Source organism: Scyliorhinus torazame, chromosome 10, assembly GCF_047496885.1.
Source record: "Scyliorhinus torazame isolate Kashiwa2021f chromosome 10, sScyTor2.1, whole genome shotgun sequence".
Taxonomy (NCBI): domain Eukaryota; kingdom Metazoa; phylum Chordata; class Chondrichthyes; order Carcharhiniformes; family Scyliorhinidae; genus Scyliorhinus; species Scyliorhinus torazame.
The window spans coordinates 209,107,800-209,129,229 of NC_092716.1; the positions used below are offsets into that span (position 1 = coordinate 209,107,800).

Genomic DNA, 21,430 nt, shown 5'->3' on the forward strand with positions numbered 1-21,430 from the left:
AGCCTCTCAAACAATTCGTAACTTTTGGGGTGCAGTAACTATAGATAGTCTACCTTGTAACTAACCAACAGCCTCTTTTATAAAATGTTAATTTTAACCAAAAGTGTTTTGAATTGTTCATTGTAAGACAATTGCATATAGAAAAGATATACACTTGTTTAAACTGTAATGATCACACAATAAACCATAGCCCCTTGATTCAAAAAATACCAGTGACGGGCTTCCAATTTTTTTCTTTTTGATAGGACATTGAAGTCTGTTGATGAATTCTATGATGATCACACTTATGACCACAAATTGCGTCCACCTGGACTGATCCTCTGAGGGTAAGTGATGCTCTCTGTTGAAGTTGAAAGATTCCAGTCGGTGTCCGTAGCATTAAAACACTTTGCACTAAACATCGCTGAGTTGCCACATCAAATTCAGTTTCGCTCATTAACTAAATAGGAATCAGTGGGCACCGTGGAACAAATTCTGGTCAATATATTTTGATTTTCTTTGTTCCACAGAAACATAGAACTTTCTTCAGAAAGTAAATAGAGAATAATTAATTACTGAAGGGAGTTACAGGCTGCACCATAACAGAGTAATTCAGGAAGTAAATATTAGATACCTAAGGTGTAGCTACAAGTCACCTCCTAATTGGAGGGTTTAGGTGATTTATGCATAAATATGTTCATATATTTGAGGTACAGAAGAATAGATATTGGACCGGATTTACAAAGCAACTGGCCGTGTGTTTTTCGGAAGTAGAGGCTGCCCACCAGCGGGATTTTTTAGTCCCGCCGTTGTCAACGGGATTTCCTATTGACTGCACCCCTCATCACTGGGAAACTCGTACACTGTTGGTGGAACAGCAATATCCCACTGGCGTGAACAGCCGGTAAATTCCACCTATTATCTTGCGTCTCACAACATTTTTGCTGGGTTGAGGATAGGAAACCAACTTAGCATTTTTCTTTTCTTTTTAAACAGATGTGGTTAAACATTGGGCGGGATTCTCCACTCCCGCGCCGAAGTGGCTGCGCCGTGGTGAACGTCGTCGAGGTTCACGACGGCGCGAAACGGCCCCGATCCCGACCGATTCAGGCCCTGACAATGGGCTAGGATCAGGGCCGCGTCATCTACATGCGCCAGGCCTTGTCGCGCGCGTAAAGGCGGCGCAGCATAGATGATGCTGCCGGCGCCGCATAACTGGCATCATCCGCGCATGCGCGGGTTGGCCGGCACCGATCGTGGGCCACCCCACATTTGAGGTACCCCCCGGTGCAGGATCCCCCCTCGCCCCCCCGCAGACCGCCCCCCCCCCCAGCGTTCCCGCGCTGTTCCCGACGGCAGCGACCAGGTGTGGACGGCGCCGGGGGGAACCCGCCGTTTTGGGCTGGCCGCTCGGCCCATCTGGGCCTGAGAATAGCGGGGGTGCCGGAGAGTCGCCATTTTGGGTGTCTCCGGTGATTCTCCGGCCTGCGGCCCGCGGAACTCGACCGGGCCGTTCCCGCCGCTTGGGAGAATCGCGGGAGGGTGTTGGACCGGCGTCCCGGGAAATTTTGGCAGCCCAGGCGATTCTCCCAACCGGCGCGGGAGTGAAGAATCTCGCCCATTAAGATTGTGAGCAATCTGATCTAGCTTTGGAAAATGGCTAAGATGAATGATTGAGGTTTGATCAATGCAATAGAGTTTGAGCAATGGACCAAAGATAGTTGCTTCAGTGTTCCCTATGTTAGCTAGAGGAAATTACAGTTGATCAAGGTTGGCTAACAGCCAAACAGTCTTAAAGCTTAGAGTGAGAGAGAGATGATAGAGAAGAGGTGCTGCAGATTGATTTGGACAAGCTGGAGAGTGGGCAATGAAGTGGCAAATGAAATACAATGTGGAAAGGTGTGAGGTTATGCACTTTGAAAGGAGGAATTTAGGCATAGACTATTTTCTATGTGGGGAAATGCTTCGGAAATCAGAAGCACAAAGGGACTTGGGAGTCCTTGTTCATGATTCTCTTCAGGTTAATGTGCAGGTTAACCTGGGGCAGCACGGTAGCATTGTGGATAGCACAATTGCTTCACAGCTCCAGTGTCCCAGGTTCGATTCCGGCTTGGGTCACTGTCTGTGCGGAGTCTGCACATACTCTCCGTGTGTGCGTGGGTTTCTTCCGGGTGCTCCGGTTTCCTCCCACAGTCTAAAGATGTGCAGGTTAGGTGGATTGGCCATGATAAATTGCCCTTAGTGTCCAAAATTGCCCTTAGTATTGGTTGGGGTTACTGGATTATGGGGATAGGATGGAGGTATTGACCTTGGGTAGGGTGCTCTTTCCAAGAGCCGGTGCAGACTCGATGGGCCGAATGGCCTCCTTCTGCACTGTAAATTCTATGATAAGGTTCAGTTGGCAGTTAAGAAGGCAGATGCAATTTTAGCATTTATGTCAAGAGGGCTAGAATACAAGACCAGGGATGTACTTCGGAGGCTGTATGAGGCTCTGGTCAGACCCCATTTGGAGTATTGTGAGCAGTTTTGGGCCCCGTATCTAAGGAAGGATGTGCTGGCCTTGGAAAGGGTCCAGAGGAGGTTCACAAGAATGATCCCTGGAATGAAGAACTTGTCGTACGAGGAACGGTTGAGGACTCCAAATCAGGATCACCGCCAGGTGTGAAATCTTGTGCGAGTCATCCAACTCCCAGCGCTATCTGGATCATACCCAGATAATGAATATCCTGATGCCACATTCACCCAGTGCCCGGGAGTCAACAGCCACACCTGTGAGGCCTCAACCGGGTACCATTTAGCTCACTCGTGGACCAAGCATGATGGCACCTCCAGGTAGGGGGGGAGGGGTCTTGCAGGCCATTAGAGCCTCCTGGTGGTTGGGGACAGGACAGGGTAAAACTCTGGCACTTCCCCTGGCAACCTGGCACTTTGACACTGCCAGCCTAGCACACTGGCAGTGCCACTCAGGCACCCAAGGTGCCCCGGTGCCTGGGTAACCCCGCCAAGAGTTCCGGCCTGGGGGGCCATACCTGTGAAAGAGGGGGTGAGGGGGTCTGTAAAAAGGTTGGGGGCGTGAAGAGCGGGTCCTGAAAGTGGGGGGTCTGAAAGGGGTGGATGTAGAGATCAGGGCAACCTTTCAAAATTCCGCCACGATCTGTGAGGAGCCAGTCCTGCTGGCAAGCCTAGCCCCCAGTGCAGGAAAACTTTCTAAATGTGGCCTAAAGGAGGAGAAACTCCCCACGTCCCAAAAAATGGCTACGTGGTATTGCAGAGTAATGTCAATCTCGGCATTGCAGTCATCAAAAAGCACCCCATCAAACGTGCCCAAAACCTGACTTTGAAATTTTTATTGTGAATCACACCCTATGTCTAATTTATCAAGGGATAGATGTGGGTGTGGAAGAGGGAGGATGGAATCTTTGGGAATTCCCAAAGTGCAATTCAGGGGTGCGAACAGATATCATTGACAGAGATACTCGAATTATGATTGGATAAATATGAGTGGACACAAACGATGGCAATCATAGGGACTCGAGGAAGCGCGACGGGGCTGGTTTAGCACAGGGCTAAAGAGCTGGCTTTTAAAGCAGACCAAAGCAGGCCAGCAGCACTGTTCAATTCCCGTACCAGCCTCCCCGAACAGACGCCGGAATGTGGTGACTAGGGGCTTTTCACAGTAACTTCATTTGAAGCCTACTTGTGACAATAGGTGATTTTCATTTCATTTATTCATTTCAAATGAACCAACACACTCGTTGCCAACATTGGGATTGCAATGAGATGCAGTTGGAGAAAAATGCATGCTTACAGCCAGTTGAATACAGTCTTGCATATCTTTCTCTCATTTCAACTTACAATCTGACATTGCAATGATCAATTAAGTGTCCATTGCATCACCCATCTTCGTCAAATGCAGGGCATATTATAATTAATCTTTTCATAATGCATGCCAATTAATCAAGTTCTGAAGTTCCAATGAGGCAAGATTCTCCCTGTTTGCTACTCATAATTTAAATGTAAGCATAAAGAACACATTTAGGCTTTCTTCTGAATAGATAATAAAAAGGGCGACATGGTGACGCAATGGTTAGCAGTGCTGCCTCACAGCGCTGAGGACCTGGGTTCGAGCCCGGCTCTGGGTCACTGTCTGGAGTTTGCTGTATCAGGCGCGATTTGCTAAGACCATAAGACCATAAGACGTAGGAGCAGAACTAGGCCACTTGATGGGCCGAATGGCCTCCTTCTGCACTGTAGGGATTCTGTTGATTCTATGATTTATATACGATTTAGAAATAATTTCCAGTCAGCCGTGACTCTGTAATTTCTGCCTGAGTTTTTATTGTTATTATTCTTCAGTTCTTAATTTCATAATCGTTGCCCCTTGGATTGTATTTTGGGACTCCTTTTACAAAGAACAAAGAAAAAGTACAGCACAGGAATAGACCCCTCGGCCCTCCAACTCTGTGCCAATCATGATGCCCTAACTAAAAAAAAAACTTCTGCCCTTACTCAGTCCGATTCCCTCTATTTCCTCCCCGTTTATGTACCCAACCAGATGTTTCTTAAATGTTGCTGATGTGACTTCTTCCACCACATCCTCTGGCAGCATGTTCTAGGCACCCATCACTCTCTGCATGAAATACTTATCCCACCAATCTCCCTGAAACTTTTCCCCTCTCACCTTCAACCTGTGCCCCATTGTAATTAACACTTCCACTCTTGGAAAAAGCCTCTTGCTATCCACCCTGTCTATGCCTCTCATAATTTTGTACATCTCTATCAGGTCTCCCCTCAATCTCCGTCTTTTCAGTGAAAACAATCCTAGTTTATCCAACCTCTCCTCATAGTCAGCACCCTCAAGACCAGGCAAAATCCTGGTGAACCTTCTGTCATAATATCCACTCATGTATATAATGAGATGCAGACAGGCAGTGATTGACACACAGGGTGACCAGTAAGCACACAACACAGTGCAGCCAATTACCAGACAGGACACTACCACAATAAAGCCAGAGGGCACTAGGTTTCCCGCTCTCTCTGGACCCAGCCACTGAGACAGTCAGAGTCCACGAGCTGGCAAGTGCAAACACCATGCGGTAGTTAGTAAGTCTGGTCAGGCTAGTACAAGGTCTCCAGTCAGTTCAGTATAGTGTCGACCCACAGCTGAATATGTATATCAGTTCTATCGTTGAATAAAACAGTGTTGGATCTTCTCCAGTGTTAGACGTCTGTTTCTAGCTTCCCTGCATCGCGTGCAGTCCACATCGAACCTACCTGCCTAACACATCACATTCTTTGCACTCTCTCCAAAGCTTCCACGTCCTCCTGATAATGTGGTGACCAGAACTGCACGAAATACACCAAATGCGGCCTAACCAAGATTTTTGTATAGCTGCAACATGATTTCCCAACTCCAGTACTCAATGCCCAACTGATGAAGACAAATATGCCATATGCCTTTTTAATCACCTTGGCCACCTAATAATAATAATAATCTTTATTATTGTCACAAGTAGGCTTACATTAACACTGCAATGAAGTTATTGTGAAAATCTACTAGTTGCCACACTCCGGCACCTGTTCGGGTACACAGAGGGCGAATTCAGAATGTCCAATACACCTAACAAGCACGTCTTTCATGCTTGTGGGAGGAATCCGGAGCACCCGAAGGAAACCCACGTAGACATGGGAGAACGTGCAGACTCCATACAGACAGGGACCCAAGCGGGAATTGAACCTGAGACCCTGGCACTGTGAAGCAACAGTACTAACCACTGTGCTACCGTGCCATCACCTTTAGGGAACTGTGGACCTGCACGCTCAGATCCCTCTGTACGGTAATGTTCCTAAGGGTTCTGCCATTTACAGCATATTCATACCAGTCAAATTCTGGTCTGATTTCCCGGAAATTTAAATTTACTACATTTACTATAAATGTTTATCAACGGAATTAATGTTGCATAAACTTTCTGCAAACCTTTGTCTATGCAAAATATTCTTTCTGCTAATGTTTCCTGATGGACAGAGAATTCATGCCCAGTAACTTTACAATGGGTGCGATTCAGCTACCGTGTTGCGCTCGGTGCAGAGCTGGGAGCAACGGGTGAATCCCGGATGAGTCCCAAATCGCGCCTGATACAGATAATGATATTGCTCATTTAAATATGCAGATACCGCATTCATCTGCAGCCTGGGAGTCATTGGCTGTACAGGCAAGGCCTCAACCAGACACCGATTAGTACTGGTTTCCACAAGCATGGATCAGGCGTGCTGGCAACTTGAGGGGCCTCAAAGACCATTGGAGTCCCTGGATGGTTGGGGAAAGAGCTCTCCCTCCAGCAGCCGGGCACCTTGGCAGTGCCAACCAGGCCGTTGCCCATACCTTGAATTCCCTTTATTTCCATTTTAATTTGCCATTCATAACCTCCTGACTCTTCTGACTAAGCAAAGGCTACTAATGGGTTGAAATATCATTTGAGGCTCCCCAAAAGGCTTTTGATATGTTCGTTCTGCCTTTTTATGACAGCCCCCTTAAATTGGTCCAACTCTTTAAATGTATCTTGTAGCTGTACTCACGCATCACTTACACCCTGTGTAAGTCTATTTGACTCTGCAGCTGGTGTTGCAAAGAGCTGTGCAAAAATTAGGGTGGCACACTGGCACCTAAATTAGCCATGCTAAATTGGCTATGCTAAATTGTCCTTAGGTTAGGTGGGTTACTGGTTAATGGGGATAGGGTGGAGGTGTGGGCTTAAGTGGGATGCTCTTTCCAAGAGCCGTGCAGACTCAATGGACTGAATGGCCTCCTTCTGCACTGTAAGTTCTGTAAATTCTGTAGAATGTTGGCCCTTATTTCAAGGGGGTTGAAATATAAGAGTCGGTAAGTCTTGCTGCAAGTGTACAAGGTACTAGTGAGGTCATATCTGGAGTATTGTGAGCAGTTTTGGTCCCCTTACTTAAGGAAGAATATTGGCCAGAATTCTCAGGCTATTTGCTGGTGCCAGGATTTTCTGGTCCTGTCAGCAACTGGTTTCCTGCCAGCAACATGGGATGGCTTCAATGGGATGACCCATTGACAGCGGCAGAAGCGGAGAATCCTGCATCCAGCAAAAGGCATGCTGTGTCCCATCGCTGAGGAAGAGGTTGGACAATCCCGCTCATTATTTCATTGGAGGTGGTTCAGAGAAGGTTCACGAGGATGATCTCGGTTGGAGGGATCGTCTTATGAGGAAAGGTTAAGCAGGTTGGGACACTACTTAATGGAAATTAGAAGAATGGGAGGGAATCTCATTTTGACATATGGAGCGGGATTCTCCATTGCCCGACACCGATATCGTAATCGGCGATCAGGCGGAGAATCCATTCCGATGCCCAAATCAGGGGCGGCGCCGGTTTGACGCCAGTTTTTGAGTCTCCGCGCCCTCTGAAATGGCATCATCGCGTCGCACACCACTGAAATGCCGTTGGCGTGTCCTCCACCGGCCCTCCCGCGATGCTCCACCCCTGATGGACCGATTTCTCCACTGCGCGGGCCATGTGTGGCCTCAGCAGTCAGGAACCCGGTGTGGTAGCTGCGGACTGTGTCCAGCGCCACCACACTTGGCCGGGATCCGTGCCGCTGGCCAGGGGGGCTTCCACGAGAGCTGGCGGGACTGGTGGGGGTGGCCAGGAGGTGGCCTGTGGGGTTGTATTTGGCGGGTAGGGTCTGTGCATGGCCAGCTCCATGTTGCACGGCGCGACTGTTGCAGGTCAGATTCACCCGGCCCCGCTGCTAGCCCCTCACTGGTCCTGGAATCGGTGAGGGTTCGGCGCTGATTTTGGCATTGTAAACGCCGGCGGATTCTCTGTTTCAGCCGGCACTTAGCCGCTGAAATGGAGAATCTAGCTCCTCGTATTCTTCAGGGGCTTGACGGGGTACATGCTGAGGAAATGTTTCCCCTCATGGGGGAGTCTAGGACCATAGGGCATAGCCTCAGAATAAAGGGTTGCCAATTTAAGACTGAGATGAGGAGGAATATTTTATCTCAGAGGGTTGTGATCCTTTGGAACTCCTTTCCAGAGAGAGCAGTGTACAGAGTCCTTGGGCGTCATTCTCCGACCCCCCGCCGGGTCGGAGAATGGCCATTGGACGCCGTGAATCCCGAATCCCGCCCCCGCCCCCGCTGAAGTCTCCGGTACCGGAGATTGGGCGGGGGCGGGAATCGGGCCGCGCCGGTTGGCGGGATCCCCCGCTGGATTCTCCGGCCCGGATGGGCCGAAGTCCCGCACAGAAATTGCCAGTCCCGCCGGCGTAAATCAAACCTGGTATTTACCGGTGGGACCAGGCGGCGTGGGCGGGCTCCGGGGTCCTGGGGGGGGGCGCGGGGCGATCTGACCCCGGGGGGTGCCCCCACGGTGGCCTGGCCCGCGATCGGGGCCCACCGATCCGCGGGCGGGCCTATGCCGTGGGGGCACTCTTTCCCTTCCGCCTCCGCCACGGCCTCCACCATGGCGGAGGCGGAAGAGACTCTCTCCACTGCGCATGCGCGGGAAACTGACAGCGGCCGCTGACGCTCCCGCGCATGCGCCGCATTTCCACACCAGCTGGCGGGGCAACAAACGCCATTTCCGCCAGCTGGCGGGGCGGAAATCCCTCCGGCGTCGGCCTAGCCCCTCAATGTTGGGGCTAGGCCGCCAAAGATGCGGAGCATTCCGCACCTTTGGGACGGCGCGATGCCCGTCTGATTGGCGCCGTCTTTGGCGCCAGTCGGCGGACATCGCGCCGTTGGGGGAGAATTTCGCCCCTGATGTATGTTTAAGGCTGAGATTGATAGATTCTTGATCGGTGAGGTGTGGAGGCTAGACTAGTAATCTAGAGACCAAAGGTAATGCTCTGGGGACCCGGTTTCAAATCCTACTGTGGCAGATGGTGAAATTGAATTCAATACAAAAAATCTGGAAAGAAAACTGTAATAATGATCAGGGATCGATTGTCGTAAAAAATCCCATCTGGTTTACAAACGTCCTTTAGGGAAATAAATCTGTTGTCCTTACCTGGTCTGGCCTGCATGAGACGCTGGATCCACCGAAATGTGGTTGACTCTTAATATTGATGGCACAGTGCTTAGCACTGCTGCCTCACAGCACCAGGGACCCAGGTTCGATTCTGGCCTTGGGTGACTGGTGGTTGTCTGTGCGGAGTCTGCAAGTTCTCCCAGTGTCTGCGTGGGTTTCCTCTGGGCACTTTGGTTTCCTCCCGCAGTCCAAAGATGTGCAGGTTAAGTGGGTTGTTCATGCTAAATTGCCCCTTCATGTCCAGAGATGTACAATTTAGGTGGGGTAATGGGTATAGGGTGGGGAATGGGTCCAGGTAGGTTTCTCTTTCGGTGCAGTCTCGATGGTCCGAATGGCCCCCTTCTGCACTGTAGGAATTCTGTAGTTCTGTGGTTTTGGGCGGCAGGGTGGCACAGTGGTTAGCACTGCAGCCTCACAGCGCCAAGGGCCCAGGTTGGCTTCCAACCTCGGTTGACTGTCTTTGTGGAATTTGCAGGTTCTCCATGTGTCTGCGTTGGTTTCCTCTGGGTGCTCAGGTATCCTCCCATAGTCCAAAGATGTGCAGGTTAGGTGGATTGGCCATGTTAAATTGCTAAGTGTCCAAAGGTTGGGTGGGGTTACAGGGATGAGATTGGGTATTGAGCCCAGGTATGGTGGTCCTTCGAAGGGTCGGTGTAGACTTAATGGGCCGAATGGCCTCCTGCACTGTAGGGATTCTCTGATTCTATGTGTAAGGGAATCAAGGGTTACACGGAAAGGACAGGTGTGTGGATGTGAGAAATGTCAGATCAGCCATGATCCTATTGAATAGCGAAGCAGATACTTGGGGCCGAACGACCCACTCCTGTTTCTATTTATAATGGTCTTAAAATCTAATCCCATGCCATATGTTTCCATCCAAATTGCATAATTATGGATTCAAATGTGTATTGTTGCCTCTCCTGAGTAAATAATACACTAAAATCAGGATACACAAAAAAGCTGATAAAATGTGCGGTTGTATTGATATGATTTGTTATGGTAAGTCCTTTGTTGTAGCTTACATCTGTTTGGAAATGAATATTTTCACTGAGTTGGAAAAGCTTTACGCAAATTGCAGCCCTCAGGCTACAATCACACTGCATGCAGTAAGTACAGAACACATGGGATTTGTTATAGAATGTTACATTGCAACACTATTTGTCCACTGTTCTGCTGCTCCACGGGTAGTTTGGGTTCTAACTTTAGGCTTAAGACATGGGCAGCGGAATTCTCTGTTCCTGATACTATCCCAGCGCAGGATTCGGGGAGTTCCATGACAGCAAAACTAGCGCCACACTGGACCGATTCTGCTACTGTTGAGAGGCTAGCATTGGCTTCATGTGAAACACAATTGATTCCAATGAGAAACAGTGCTGGATTCGCCGGGTCCATGACTGACAAGCTGCAGCTGCATATTCACACGGCACTCCCCACACACACCATCCCAGCCAACAAGATGGCAGCGAGGAGAGCGGCCCCAATATTCACCGACACCAAGCTATAGAGGTGGTTGACCCTGTACCCTGTCCCGGGAAGGAGGTTGCCAGCCGCCACCATTTGCCGTGCCTGGGCGGTGTTGGCAGAGGTGCTTGGTGCCGTCAGCAACACTGTCCGCACTGGCCAGCGGTGCCGGAAAAAACTGTACGAGCTCCTCGGGGCAGCCAAGGTGAGTCGGCAACACTATGCCCCTGCCACTAACCCCCATCCCACACACCCGTAATCGTAACCCCATCCCACAAACTGGAGGGCAGCCAAACCCCCACCCTGCACCACATGCTGGCACCCATACCGGCCGTCATGATTGAGTGCTCTGACCACTGGAGCACCAGCTACCCACCTCCTGGGCTGTATGCGTCGGACTGTCTAAAATTGTGCATTTTCTGTCCCCCCCAGCCCCACCCCAAGGGAAAGCCGCACATAACTACCGGGAGCAGGAGAAACCTGGAGGGACCCTGTGGCCCCTGTCACCCGCCCGCACCCCCCCCCCCCCCCCCCCCCCCCCCCCAGCCTGCAGTCTAATCATGCATCTTGATTTGTGTCTTGCAAGACCTGCTGGTGATGGGGCAGGTTCGTCCGGTGTCCCCCGCCCCCAGCCAGTGCCACAGCCGGAGCCGCCCCATGAGCCGAGAACTGGCGAGGAGAGCAGCTCAGACGGCAGCCCTCGACACGTGACACAAGATAACCTGGATGGTGACACAGATTTCCCATCTCAGCTGTCTCCAACACCCTCCACCAGCCCGGAGACACTCACCTCGGTTGGGCACTTCAGTGAAGAGGCTCCTGGGACACTCTCTGGTGCGCACCACACAGCTGCTCCGGTACATCAGGTGGAAGTGGGAGCTCCTGAGGGGGCGGACGGTCGGAGGGCAGGCCGGCCCGAGGAAATAGCTGCCGCCCAGACGGGTTTCGGGCATCTACAACGGACAACGTCATTGATTGATGAGATGCAGTTGCAAAGTCAGGGACTACATGAGGGGTTATCGGCGAGCATCCAGCACCTGCAGGCACAGATAGAGGAGCCCAACCATGTGCAGCAGCAGGAGGTGGTGCTGAAAATGTGTGCCACCCAGACCAACACCGCACGGGTGGCATCTGCGGTGGAAGCATTGGGAGCGACGGTATTGGCTATGAATCAGCATGTCCAAGGCCTGGGGCATTCTTTTTAGGCGCTACCTGTGGTCCAGGACAGGATTGCCGCCTCACAGGCAACCATGGTGCCAGAGCCACCTGGATATTGCAGCGGCGCTTCTGAACATGGCCCAGTCACAGCAAGCCATGGTTGGGAACATCGACGGCATTGTCCAGGCACTGGCTGACGTGGCGCAGACACAGTGGGAGGTGGCCCAGTCCCATAGGGAGGTGGCGCAGTCACTGGCTGATGTGACACAGATCTGGAAGGTGGTGGCACAGTCAATGGGTGATGCGGCGTAGTCCCTGACGGAGATGGTCCACTCCCTGTGCTCCATGGCCGCGAGCATGCAGACCCTGGTCAAGACCAGGGCGTCACTCCAGGACCGGCAGTGGCAGGTGGCGGGGGAGCCTCAGAGCATATTTCCGCTCACACCCCGTCCAATGGAAAAGCCCAAGGGAGTTGGAGGTGACGGGGCTCATGCAGGTGGTGATGGGGCCTGTGTAGGTGACACTTGCAGGGGAGGTGCCGGAACACTACACCGCATTTCTAAACAGATGTAAGCTACAACAAAGGGACTCCCTCACCTTCTGTCCCTGGCGCATCTGGTGGGCAGCGGGCAGAACAGGGAGACACCACACCACCTGGGACACCCGACCAGCAGCCAGGGCCATCCAGGCCTGATTGCCCCAGATGACACCCACCAGTGGGGACCCAGGTGGCAGGTGGGAATCACAGCAGGCCGCCTACACTCCTGATGTACCGTCTGGGAATCCACCAAGCGTTAGGGCCCGTAAGGCCAGAATGTTCGACACCAGTTAAATTGGCACGGGTGCAGGGCACAGTTTAGTGATAGGGGCTAGGGCACAAATCTGTCCATACGTTGTCACATTAAACATATGTTCACACTGTTACAACCTGTCTCAGTGCTCTTTCAGAATGGTGTGAGGGGTGGGCTGGTCTGGGCTGGCCAGAGAGCGGGTGCGGGGGTGGGGGAAATAGGCAAATGTTGTGGGTAGCCTGGCTCCCCACCTTCCCATGTGACTGCCCCCACCACTGTCACCTCAGGGATTCGATGGACTGTGTGATGGGATAGCCAGCTCGCATGCAGGGATTGCCGAGGTGGACAGTGGAAAGTGCTACCGTGGACAGGAGTCAGATATTGTCAAACGATGCAGAGCACCAGAGTCCATCACAGAGCGGATTGTCATTATCCTCCATCCCATGGACCAGACCCATTGTTACTCCCAACCCAGGCCCGCACCTCCTAGTGCTGCAGGTATATATCACAGGGGTGAGGAGGGGGGATGGGTTACAGTGAACCTGCCCCTGCCCAATTAACCCCCCCCCAAACCCAGTTAGTGAACCTGCAACCAGAGCATCCCATGCTCGTTGGGCCAGGCGCACACATTGTGTGGCTTCCTATGCCTGCCTGGATCCCATATTCTGCCCCTCCCCTGCATCCTCCTCATCGGATGAGGTTTGCCATTCATCTTCCTCCTCCAGCATGTTGCCCCACTGATGTACCTACCATCAATGACGACAGACAAAAGTCGGAAGAGTAAACTGTGGCTTTAATCAGCTAAAAGATACCTGTTGGCAGCCGGTCCCAGAATGAGGGCAGGGCTGGAGGTTAGCTACCTTTATACTTGAGCCCAAGGGGCAGAGCCACAGGCGGAGCCAACAGGGGCAAACCCAGACATGTAACAAACAGTAAGAACAGTAAGTACAATAAGTAAGAACAGTAAGTACAATATAATACGGTGGTTTACCACATTCACCCCCTGTTAAAAAAGAGTCCGGCGGAGGTGAAGTGGACGGGTTGAATTAGAGATCGAGTCTGTCGGGGACTTTGACCTTCCGCTGTGATCGTCTCAGTCCCGGCTGTGATGAGGACACTGGTGTCGGATGAAGTGTTGAGGCCTGCATATCCAGGAGCGTGTCGCCTTCTGGTGAAGTAGCAACGGAGGGAGACGGTGTAGTCGTGAGTAGCAACAGAGGGAGACTGTGTAGAGTCGTGAGTAGCAACGGAGGGAGACAGTGTAGAGTCGGGGTAGTGGTGATGGTCGCTGGGGAACCTGCGGGTGCCAAGTCCCGAAGGGAGACTGTGTCCTTCCGCCTGTCATGGTGTGCCACGTAGGAATATTTGGGGTTAGCATGGAGGAGAAGGACCCGTTCGACCAGGGGATCCGACTTGTGACTCCTCGCATGCTTCCGGAGGAGGACGGGCCCTGGAACCATCAGCCAGGATGGGAGCGAGACCCCTGAGGCGGACTTCCTAGGGAAGACAAACATTCTCTCGTGAGGTGTCGCATTGGTGGCGGTACACAGGAGCGACCGGATGGAGTGGAGCGCATCGGGAAGGACCTCCTACCAGCGGGAGACAGGGAGACTTCTAGACCATAGGGCAAAAAGGATGGCCTTCCAGACCGTCACGTTCTCCCTCTCCACCTGTCCGTTTCCCCGGGGGTTGTAGCTGGTAGCCCTGCTTGAGGCGATGCCCTTGCTAAGCAGGAACTGACGCAGCTCATGAAGGAGGAACCCTGATCGCTATGGATGTAAGTGGGGAAACCAAACAAGGTGAAGAGGCCGTGCAGGGCCTTGATGACTGTGGCAGAGATCATGTCAGGGCACGGGATGGCGAAAGGGAAACGTGAGTACTCATCAATGATGTTGAGAAAGTACACATTACGGTCAGTGGAGGGGAGGGGCCCTTTGAAATCAACGCTGAGGCACTCAAAGGGGCGGGAGATCTTTACCAGGTGTGCTCTGTCCGGCCGATTGAAGTGCGGTTTGCACTCCGCGCAGACCTGGCAGTCCTTGGTCACGGTCCTGACCTCCTCGATGGAGTAAGGTAGGTTGCGGGCCTTAATAAAATGAAAAAAATGGGTGACCCCTGGTCATTGTGGAGGGCCCGAAGTCGGTCTAGTTGTGCGCTGGCACATGTACCGCGGGAGGGGGCATCTGGGGGCTCATTGATCTTCCCAGGTCGATACAAGATATCATGATTATAGGTGGAGAGTTTGATACTCCACCTTAATATTTTGTCATTCTTGATCTTGCCCCGCTGTGTGTTATTGAACATGAAGGCAACCGACCGTTGGTCAGCGAGGAGAGTGAATCGCCTGCCGGCCAGGTAATGTCTCCAATGTCGCACAGCTTCCACAATGGCCTGGGCTTCCTTTTCGATGGAGGAGTGTCGAATTTCAGAGCCCTGGAGGGTACGGGAGAAGAAAGCCATGGGCCTGCCCGCCTGGTTGAGGCTAGCGGCCAGAGGAAAGTCTGACGCATCGCTCTCCACTTGGAACGGGATGGACTAGTCTACTACGTGCATCATGGCTTTGGCAATATCTGTTTTGATGCAGTTGAAGGCTAGGTGGGCCTCAGCCGTCAGGGGAAAAATGGTGGATTTAATGAGTGGGCGGGCCTTGTCTGCATAATTGGGGACCCACTGGGCATAATAGGAAAAGAACCCCAGGCATCTCTTCAGGGACTTGGGGCAGTGGGGGAGTGGAAGTTCCAGGAGGATCGGGCCCAGGGACTCCGTTTTTCACAACGTAGCCAAGGATGGCTAGGCGGGTCGAGTGGAAAACGCATTTCTCCTTATTGTATGTGAGGTTAAGGAGCTTGGCGGTGTGGAGGAAATGTTGGAGGTTAGAGTCATGGTCCTGCTGGTCATGGCCGCAGATGGTGACATTATCCAGATACGGGAACGTGGCCTGCAGCCCGTACTGGTCAACCATCCGGTCCATCTCCCGTTGGAAGATCGAGACCCCATTGGTGACGCTGAAGGGGACCCTGAGGAAGTGGTAGAGGCAGCCACCTGCTTCGAAGGCAGTGTATTGGCGGTCCTCCGGGCGGATAGGGAACTGGTGGTACGTGGACTTCAAGTCAACAGTGGAGAAGACTCGGTACTGCGCAATCTGATTGACCATGTCAGATATGCGGGGGAGAGGGTACGCATCGAGCTGCGGGTACCGGTTGATGGTCTGACTGTAGTCGATGACCATCCGGTGCTTTTCCCCAGTTTTGACGACCGCCACTTGGGCTGTCCAGGGGCTAGTACTGGCCTCTATGATCCCTTCCCGCAGGAGTCGCTGGACCTCCGACCTGATAAAGGCCTTGTCCTGAGGACTGTATCGTCTGCTCCTAGTGGCGACGGGCTTACAGTCCGGGGTGAGGGTAGCAAAGAGCGGGGGTGGGGCGACCTTAAGGGTCGAGAGGCTACAGACGGTGAGAGGGGGCAGGGTTCTATCGAACTCCAAGGTAAGATTATTGAGGTGGCATTGGAAATCTAGACCTAGTAGTAGGGCAGCACAGAGTTGGGGGAGGACGTTGAGCTTGAAACTTTTGTACTCGACGCCCAGTACTGTAAGGGTTGTGGCACAGTACCCACAGACTTCCACGGAATGTGATTCGGAAGCCAGTGAGATTTTCTGGGTCGCAGGTAAAATTGGGAGGAAGCAGCGCCGTACCGTATCTGGGTGAATGAAACTCTCCGTGCTCCCGGAGTCGAAGAGGCAGGTCGTCTCTTGGCCGTTGATCCGGACGGCCATCGTGGATTTAGTGAGGTGATGAGGTCGAGATTGGTCGAGGGTGATGGAGACGAACTTCATAAGGTGGGAGGGCAGGGGTTCCAGGAGGCGGCGGGGTGATTCCAAGATGGCGGCCCCCAGGGGTCGCACGTGGCGGGTAGCGTCGAAGATGGCGGTGCCCACGGGTCGCACATGGCGGGTGGCGTCGAAGATGGTGGCCAAGATGGTGGCCCCCACGGGTCGCACGTGGCGGATGACGTGGAAGATGGGGGCGGTCCCCGTGGGCTACACGCAGCGCTGCTGGATTTAGAAACAGGTCGGGCCTGGCAGACTTCAGAGAAGTGGCCCTTCTTTCCGCACCCTTTGCAGATCGCGCTGATCGCTGGGCAGCGTTATCTGGGGTGTTTACCCTGGCCACAGAAGTAACATTTCCTGCCTCCGGAGTTGGCGGGTCGCTGCGCGGCACAGGCTTGCGGCGCCCCTGGGTCAGGTGATGGCAGCGCCCATGACGTCCAAGGGGGTGCCGCGTGGTCGGAGGTGTAGGCATCCATGTTATGGAAGGCCACTTCCAACGAGTCCGAGAGCTGTACTGTGTCTTGGAGGTAGTGTGTACCCCCTTCTGGTAGGCCATGGCGGATGTAATTCGATTTTATGCCTGCGACATAGGCGTCCCGGATCAGCAATTCGGTGTGCTTGACAGCCGATACCGCCTTACAGCTGCAGTTCCAGCCAAGTACCTGCAAGGCGCGCAGAAATTCAGCTTGCAATTCTCCGGGGCGCTGTCGCCTCGTGGCAAGGAGATGCCCAGCGTACACCTCGTTGACTTCCTTAACATACTGCCCCTTCAACAGCGTTATCGCATCCTCTTACGAGGTAGCGTCCCTGATAAGAAGGAAAACTTGCGGGCTCACCCGGGAGTTGAGGACTCGCAGCTTGTGGGTCTCAGCGGCGACAAAGGAATCAATGTAAGATTCGAAGCAGCTTAGCCAGTGTTCAAACGTGGCAGTGGTGTTGGCTGCTTGGGGGTCCAGCTCCAGGCGATTAGGCTTTAGCAATGGATCCATCTTAAAATTTTAGCTGATTAAATTGATGTACCATCAATGACGACAGACGAAAGTCGGAAGAGTAAACTGTGACTTTAATCAGCTAAAAGATACCTGCTGGCAGCCGGTCCCAGAATGAGGGCATGGCTGGAGGTTAGCTACCTTTATACTTGAGCTCGAGGGGTGGAGCCACAGGCGGAGCCAACAGGGGCAAACCCAGACATGTAAGTACAATAAGTAAGAACAGTAAGTACAATATAATATGGTGGTTTACCAGACCCATTGCTGTGCGATGTTGTGGAGGACGCAGCAGGCTGTCACTATGTGGGCGACCTTCTCAGCTTCATCCTGGAGAGGGCACCTACTGAGCGTTCCAGGCACATGAACCGCGTAGAACATAGAACAATACAGCGCAGTACAGGCCCTTCAGCCCACGATGTTGCACCGAAACAAAAGCCATCTAACCTACACTATGCCATTATCATCCATATGTTTATCCAATAAACTTTTAAATGCCCTCAATGTTGGCGAGTTCACTACTGTAGCAGGTAGGGCATTCCACGGCCTCACTACTCTTTGCGTAAAGAACCTACCTCTGACCTCTGTCCTATATCTATTACCCCTCAGTTTAAAGTTATGTCCCCTCGTGCCAGCCATTTCCATCCGCGGGAGAAGGCTCTCACTGTCCACCCTATCCAACCCCCTGATCATTTCGTATGCCTCTATTAAGTCTCCTCTTAACCTTCTTCTCTCCAACGAAAACAACCTCAAGTCCATCAGCCTTTCCTCATAAGATTTTCCCTCCATACCAGGCAACATCCTGGTAAATCTCCTCTGCACCCGCTCCAAAGCCTCCACGTCCTTCCTATAATGCGGTGACCAGAACTGTACGCAATACTCCAAATGCGGCCGTACCAGAGTTCTGTACAACTGCAACATGACCTCCCGACTCCAGAACTCAATCCCTCTACCAATAAAGGCCAACACTCCATAGGCCTTCTTCACAACCCTATCAACCTGGGTGGCAACTTTCAGGGATCTATGTACATGGACACCTAGATCCCTCTGCTCATCCACACTTTCAAGAACTTTACCATTAGCCAAATATTCCGCATTCCTGTTATTCCTTCCAAAGTGAATCACCTCACACTTCTCTACATTAAACTCCATTTGCCACCTCTCAGCCCAGCTCTGCAGCTTATCTATATCCCTCTGTAACCTGCTACATCCTTCCACACTATCGACAACACCACCGACTTTAGTATCGTCTGCAAATTTACTCACCCACCCTTCTGTGCCTTCCTCTAGGTCATTGATAAAAATGACAAACAGCAACGGCCCCAGAACAGATCCTTGTGGTACTCCACTTGTGACTGTACTCCATTCTGAACATTTCCCATCAACCACCACCCTCTGCCTTCTTTCAGCTAGCCAATTTCTGATCCACATCTCTAAATCACCCTCAATCCCCAGCCTCCATATTTTCTGCAATAGCCTACCGTGGGGAACCTTATCAAACGCTTTGCTGAAATCCATATACACCACATCAACTGCTCTACCCTCATCTACCTGTTCAGTCACCTTCTCAAAGAACTCAATAAGGTTTGTGAGGCATGTCCTACCCATCACAAAGCCATGCAGACTATCCCTGATCATATTATTCCTATCTAGATGATTATAAATCTTGTCTCTTATAATCCCCTCCAAGACTTTACCCACTACAGACGTGAGGCTCACCGGTCTATAGTTGCCGGGGTTGTCTCTGCTCCCCTTTTTGAACAAAGGGACCACATTTGCTGTCCTCCAGTCCTCTGGCACTATTCCTGTAGCCAATAATGACATAAAAATCAAAGCCAAAGGTCCAGCAATCTCTTCCCTGGCCTCCCAGAGAATCCTAGGATAAATCCCATCCGGTCCCGGGGACTTATCTATTTTCAGCCTGTCCCGAATTGCCAACACCTCTTCCCTACGTACCTCAATGCCATCTATTCTATTAGCCTGGGGCTCAGCATTCTCCTCCACAACATTATCTTTTTCCTGAGTGAATACTGACGAAAAATATTCATTTAGTATCCCGCCTATCTCTTCAGACTCCACACACAATTTCCCATCCCCGTCCTTGACTGGTCCTACTCTTTCCCTAGTCATTCGCTTATTCCTGACATACCTATAGAAAGCTTTTGGGTTTTCCTTGATCCTTCCTGCCAAATACTTCTCATGTCCCCTCCTTGCTCGTCTTAGCTCTCTTTTTAGATCCTTCCTCGCTACCTTGTAACTATCCATCGCCCCAACTGAAACTTCACACCTCATCTTCACATAGGCCTCCTTCTTCCTCTTAACAAGAGATTCCACTTCCTTGGTAAACCACGGTTCCCTCGCTCGACGCCTTCCTCCCTGCCTGACCGGTACATACTTATCAAGAACACGCAGTAGCTGATCCTTGAACAAGCCCCACTTATCCAGTGTGCCCAACACTTGCAGCCTACTTCTCCATCTTATCCCCCCCAAGTCACGTCTAATGGCATCATAATTGCCCTTCCCCCAGCTATAACTCTTGCCCTGTGGTGTATACTTATCCCTTTCCATCATTAACGTAAACGTCACCGAATTGTGGTCACTGTCCCCAAAATGCTCTCCTACCTCCAAATCCCACACCTGGCCTGGTTCATTACCCAAAACCAAATCCAACGTGGCCTCGCCTCTTGTTGGCCTGTCAACATATTGTTTCAGGAAACCCTCCTGCACACACTGTACAAAAAACGACCCATCTATTGTACTCGAACTATATCTTTTCCAGTCAATATTTGGAAAGTTAAAGTCTCCCATAATAACTACCCTGTTACTTTCGCTCTTATCCAGAATCATCTTCGCCATCCTTTCCTCTACATCCCTAGAACTATTAGGAGGCCTATAAAAAACTCCCAACAGGGTGACCTCTCCTTTCCTGTTTCTAACTTCAGCCCATACTACCTCGGAAGAAGAGTCCCCATCTAGCATCCTCTCCGCCACCGTAATACTGCTCTTGACTAGCAGCGCCACAAAGAACAAAACAAACAAAGAAATGTACAGCACAGGAACAGTCCCTTCGGCCCTCCAAGCCCGTGCCGACCATGCTGCCCGACTAAACTACAATCTTCTACACTTCCTGGGTCCGTATCCCTCTATTCCCATCCTATTCATGTATTTGTCAAGATGCCCCTTAAATGTCCCTATCGTCCCTGCTTCCACCACCTCCTCCGGTAGCGAGTTCCAGGCACCCACTACCCTCTGCGTAAAAAACTTGCCTTGTACATCTACTCTAAACCTTGCCCCTCTCACCTTAAACCTATGCCCCCTAGTAATTGACCCCTCTACCCTGGGGAAAAGCCTCTGACTATCCACTCTGTCTATGCCCCTCATAATTTTGTATACCTCTATCAGGTCTCCGCTCATCCTCCTTTGTTCCAGTGAGAACAAACCGAGTTTATTCAACCGCTCCTCATAGCTAATGCCCTCCATACCAGACAACATTCTGGTAAATCTCTTCTGCACCCTCTCTAAAGCCTCCACATCCTTCTGGTAGTGTGGCGACCAGAATTGAACACTATACTCCAAGTGTGGCCTAACTAAGGTTCTATACAGCTGCAACATGACTTGCCAATTCTTATACTCAATGCCCCGGCCAATGAAGGCAAGCATGCCGTATGCCTTCTTGACTACCTTCTCCACCTGTGTTGCCCCTTTCAGTGACCTGTGGACCTGTACTCCTAGATCTCTTTGACTTTCAATACTCTTGAGGGTTCTACCATTCACCGTATATTCCCTACCTGCATTAGACCTTCCAAAATGCATTACCTCACATTTGTCCGGATTAAACTCCATCTGCCATCTCTCCGCCCAAGTCTCCAAACAATCTAAATCCTGCTGTATCCTCCGACAGTCCTCATCGCTATCCGCAATTCCACCAACCTTTGTGTCGTCTGCAAACTTACTAATCAGACCAGTTACATTTTCCTCCAAATCATTTATATATACTACAAAGAGCAAAGGCCCCAGCACTGATCCCTGTGGAACACCACTGGTCACAGCCCTCCAATTAGAAAAGCATCCTTCCATTGCTACTCTCTGCCTTCTATGGCCTAGCCAGTTCTGTATCCACTTTGCCAGCTCACCCCTGATCCCGTGTGACTTCACCTTTTGTACTAGTCTAC

At 51.6% G+C, this 21,430-nt stretch overlaps 1 protein-coding gene across 5 annotated transcripts in view; it reads left to right on the forward strand.

The window, feature by feature from the left end:
* saxo4 (stabilizer of axonemal microtubules 4) overlaps positions 1-21,430 on the forward strand; it is a 344,826-nt gene that overhangs the window by 206,870 nt on the left and 116,526 nt on the right. For all 5 annotated transcript variants that reach the window (XM_072466827.1, XM_072466830.1, XM_072466826.1 and 2 more), the window contains exon 13: positions 246-326. In XM_072466827.1, the coding sequence (XP_072322928.1) occupies positions 246-324 (79 nt within the window). In that variant the 3' untranslated portion in view covers positions 325-326. The remainder of the gene's footprint in view (positions 1-245; positions 327-21,430) is intronic.